The sequence below is a fragment of the Limulus polyphemus genome, unplaced genomic scaffold (genome assembly GCF_000517525.1).
Source record: "Limulus polyphemus unplaced genomic scaffold, Limulus_polyphemus-2.1.2 Scaffold195, whole genome shotgun sequence".
NCBI lineage: Eukaryota > Metazoa > Arthropoda > Merostomata > Xiphosura > Limulidae > Limulus > Limulus polyphemus.
The window spans coordinates 193,723-198,837 of record NW_013665805.1 but is presented as its reverse complement, the minus strand read 5'-3'; the positions used below and the strand labels follow the sequence as shown (position 1 = coordinate 198,837).

General features: G+C 33.5%; 1 protein-coding gene across 1 annotated transcript in view; it reads right to left on the bottom strand.

Annotated features, from left to right (window-relative positions):
- LOC106478275 (tyrosine-protein kinase transmembrane receptor Ror2-like) overlaps positions 1-5,115 on the bottom strand; it is a 78,546-nt gene that overhangs the window by 20,593 nt on the left and 52,838 nt on the right. Inside the window, exon 3 of the mRNA XM_013938807.2 lies at positions 4,854-4,978. Coding sequence (XP_013794261.1) covers positions 4,854-4,978 — 125 coding nt within the window. The remainder of the gene's footprint in view (positions 1-4,853; positions 4,979-5,115) is intronic.

Sequence of the window (5,115 nt, the reverse complement as noted above, 5' to 3'; positions counted from 1 at the left end):
TGTTTGGTGTGACGGGGATTCAAACCCGCGACCCGCAGATTGTGAGTTGAGCGCCCTAACCACCTGGCCAAGCCTCAGGAAAAAAAAAATGTCTCGGTTATATATGAACATCGATTACTACACCTTTTAAGAAATTCTTTAGAACGTGAAGAATTGCCCTATGTTCGCGTTTTTATGTGGGTTTCGTTTCTTGACTCACGGGATTGTGAATGGTGAATAAATGATTTTTCCACATTAAACTGAAACAAAAAAAATATGTAAATTAATATTGTCAAAGTTTTTGTTTTTTTAAATTACTACGCTGAAATGTGGCATGAAGAAAAAACTATATACGATAGTATCTAAGCTTCAAAAAATCATTAAATAAAACAAAGCTTAAACGTTCAAGATATTTTAAATTTGTTAGAAAAATCTGCAGACCATGCGATGATTCGTAGTAGGAGTTTGATCATTGTATGAAAAAGGTATTAAGAAAAGGATTATATCCTATTTCTAACAGTACTCGACTCGATTTCTGTGGGTCTAGGGTTCGAATCCCATCAGCAAACATGCTCGTCCTTTCAGCCATGGGGCGTTATAATGTGACAGTCGATCCCAATATTGGTCAAGAGTAGCCTATGAATTTGCGGACGGTGGTGTTGACTAGCTGTCGTCCCTCTAGTTTATCACTTCAAACTTAAGGCCAGCTAACGCAGATAGTTCTCGAGTAGCTTTGCGCAAAAATCACAAACAAACAAAACCTAATAACAGTCCTTATGGCGTATCCTTTTAAACGAATTGTGTATGTATACATTCACGCACGTGATGAACCACGTTACTCCATGCAGCTGTTCCTGCTTCCATGTAAAATTGATTAAACTCGGTTATTTTACCAAATATTTTACAAGTCAGACCAAGCACATTTCTTTTCACTCTTATCGGGCACGTGGTTGAAACGTCATTGAACTTTAAGTACAGTGATACAAAACCAACTCTTTGTGAGAGCTACTACAGCTCGTGCATCTGACGGTTACTTTAGACAAGGCTTGGAGACATGCCACTGAATGCTGGTCAACAAGATGAGTACCATCTTACTTAGTGATAAAATAATTTGGCGCCAAATCAGCATATTCTATAACCTTGTTTTGTTTGTTTTTTGGCAGAAAAATTTAACGCCTTCAATGGAAATAATACCAGTCCAGTCGTTGCGTGTCAATACAAACTATAGGCACCCATAATGTTTTCTGCTGTACAGATAAGTTTCTCTATAGAATTACAGTTTCCTCTATATGCTACTAAAGGTTTGGAGACAAGAAACTTCATATCTATTGACCTTGAAAGTACAATTCGTGGTTTTACGGTATTACTTCCTGAGGTTCATTCTTCCCCTCATGATGATTACCAAGCATGCTTATCTGAGTACAACCTTAATGACGAGACAAATTAAAAAATTAACGGCAAAGTAAGTAGGGCTCGTTAGTTAAAACTTCGTAAAATGAGAGTAAGCAGTTACAATCTCGTATATTTTGATTAAAATTATATATATATGCATACATATTGCTTAAAACAGAGATACAAAATGGATAACTGACGCTGGAACCCTTCAACTGTCAAAAATAGACACTTGGAGTCACTTCTAGTCTCATTAGTCTCTAGAAGATTAACAATATCTCGGTAGCCACTGACCTTTAGGAAAACACTTATAAATTACAAGCTTTTGGTCTACTGTACAGCGTTTTTCAGTAGGTGTATCACGACGTCAACTGACGAGGGTGTTCTGAGAATATATACATACTTACTAAAGTAGCAAAAGTTAGCATATATTATGGTGAGATTTGGTGCATAAAATAATACTAACATCGCTTTCGCTGATAAAATGGATGAGGTTATAGACTCCGTCATTTTTAGATCGTTCACTGAGCATTGTGCACATAATTGTTTTGTTGTACTGCTAGATTTCATAGCAAATATAACAATTCCATAGATGATAAATTTCAAATTATTATCATACCACAATTCAATATTCAATAATTTCAGAAAGAAGTCAGGCCTTCAAATGTTCTCATCACACTTATAACAAAAGAAAAATATTTTGTGTTCAGCTTTAGTTGTAATCTTTCTCAAATCCCTTTCCCTTTTGTGTGAGCTTAAAGTGAGCTGAATGTGGCCTAGTGAATAGCGTGTCGGGCTGCGTATCAAAGTTCCAGGATTCGAGAAATGATACCGTTGAATATCTTTTGCACTTTTAGCTATGGGCGCGTTATAAAAGTGATTGTCAATTCCATTATTTGGTTCAAAGAGTCAGATAAAGCCATTGTGGCGGCAAGTACTGCTGGACGGCTGCTCTCCCTTTTATCAGTAGATCAAAATTAGGAGGGATAATACCTGAATCCTAGGAGTCTTATGACATGCGCATAAAGTTTTGACGTTTCAATTACACATTTTTGAAAACCGTTTCTAGAGAAAGAGCGGTAAGGAGTCAATTACTTTCTCATAACCCATGCTTTTAAAATTACAGGACAGATTATCTGGAATACAATTTGGAAGCGATTTGGTTAATAAAGACAATTAAAATCCTTTACTAAAATTACATGTGCAACTGATTTGCTATGATAGAACACAAATTTTGATTCAAAATATATTCCCAAGATGAAGACTTCAATGTTTGAAAGTAACTGCATAGTTATTTGGATTATAACATGATTTGTAACGAAGGTCCTTTTCTGAATTTTAAAAATATTTCCACTATAAATTTTAAGGTTATCGTAGTGACGAAAGTGTAAAGTTTGGTGGCGAAATATCTAGATGTTGTATTACTTTATATAAAATATTTATTCAATTTTACAGCAACTTGTAGAGTGTTTGTTTATACGTTTGAAGTTAAGCACAGAGCTACACAATGGGTTATCTGTGCTCTGTCCACCACGAGTATCGAAACCCGGTTTCTAGCGTTGCAAGTCCGTAAACATATCGCTGGAAGGTTTTGTAGAGTGTGGTTAAGTTTCAAAAATATTATTGGAAGTGTACTAGTGTGTTTGTTAGGCTTAATTTACTAGAATCAACGACTGAAAAATTACGCTTTAATATATTAATCTATCATCAATACATTTTGCAGTCTTGTGTATGTGAAAATGCAAGTAACAAAATTTTCTGATCTTTATTTTACACGATTCACAATATAACATAAAAATGTCAGTGTACTCTATAAGACACCTTGAGGAATTTACTAAGGTCTCATTAATTAACGGTGAGCTGTAATAGCTTTGGGCTAAACACAATAACTATTATAGTATTGATAAAAAAAGCAAAAAACTCTAAAAATGGGCAAAGTCCTTATTAAATTTAATTTATATTAACAAATTCATGAAATAATAGTTTTTGTTTTTACCATTCTATAGTTAACTGTAACAGCCGAAACAAAACGAATGGCCCTGCACTGACCTATTTCAAATGTTCTTATTGTTTTGGTGTCCTATTTCATTGCACTAACCATATGCTTTATATTTGTTTATAAAATTAGCATATTTATAGATTGAATATCACCATTCTGTGTTAAACTTACGAGATGATAAATCAGGGTGTTAGTGTTCAGTTTTTTGGCGGAAATCTTTGTCATAAGCTTTTCTTTTGTTTCTTTACAAGTTTACACGAACAAGACTAAAACATAAACGAGAGAGCGAAAGAGAAGTGTTTTCCAAGTGTTTTCTCCAGTTGTCATTTCGAGTTTGTTTGTTTTTCATTTGATTGTCAAGTATATATTGTTTCTTTAAGTTTCTTTTACATTTTCATATTTTTTTGGATTTAAGCACATAACATCTAAGTTGTGAGGCTTTGTTGTTGTTGTCGTTTTACCTTGACACTATTGTTCAACAGATATCCACAAAGAAGTTGAGTTATGTGCGACTTTCCAGACGTTTATAACTGACAATCTCCATCCTAACACGAAATTAAAGTGGAATGTTTTAGGATTAACACATAACTCACGAACTTATAGAATAATTAAATTTATTAACAAAATAAATACAGGTTAAACAGCAAGTATTCACTTCAGCAATTCCTAAATTACACAGAATAATTTACAGAAGATCCACTTCTCCCGATAGACCTTCTAGACCTATTTTAATTTCGGCTACGTAAATTAAATCTTAAACACGACTAATCCTGTTTAGTAGGATCGTGAAGTGTTGAATGCTAGGCTTAACATCTATATTTTGTTTGCTTGTAATTAAGTACAAAATTACACAATGGGCGAACCTGGATTATTTCATCTTTGACTTCTTTAATAACTCTCATATTTTAGTTATTTACAAACTTATTTATTTGGCCTACCACTTGCTGAAAATACGTATTCCGGATTATTGTTGGTGTTATGCTTAGAATATCTCGTAAAGTTAGGCTTAATTAATCTGTATTTTATTTTATACATTACATTAAACGATGATTTGCGGCCAAACTTTTAACAAATACAAAAAGTATATTCTTCAAACTTTTGTTCTGCAAAATAACATAATATTGTGTCCAAACATATCTAACGAAAAAAAAAACAACAACAATAAAACAATGTGATATGCCACCGAACAACACCAGCATAAGACAAAATAATATTAAAACAATAAACATATTCTGAAATTTTAGTGTAAATCTGGGTGACTTAGATTTGGAACACGTATTTCTACCACTCTTTTCTACGACTTAAATTCATAAAACTCGTCTCATTGTTCCAGTTCACTGAAAACATAAATTTGAATATAATCTTTAAAAGTTTTTAACACATTCCACAATAACGCGATTATTAATTTAATGACGTAATTTAATTTTACGTAATTTTAAATCATTAATAAGGCTTATTTTGAAGTGTGAAAACAGATACTTACTTTTTTGCCTTCTCTGAACCAGACGATTATCGGCGGTGGCGCCCCCTGTGTTGAACACACTAACTCCACTAAAGAACCCCAGGTAACATTGTAGACAGTTCTCCCACCCTTGATGTACGGTGGAACTGAAAACATGAAGACAGTTAAAAATTCACAATTCAGGAACAGCTCAAAGTAAATATACACAGCGTGGTCACAAGTAAATAGACACCTAATTTTTCGTCATTTAACTGATTTATGCTAACTAATTTGCATTCACAGA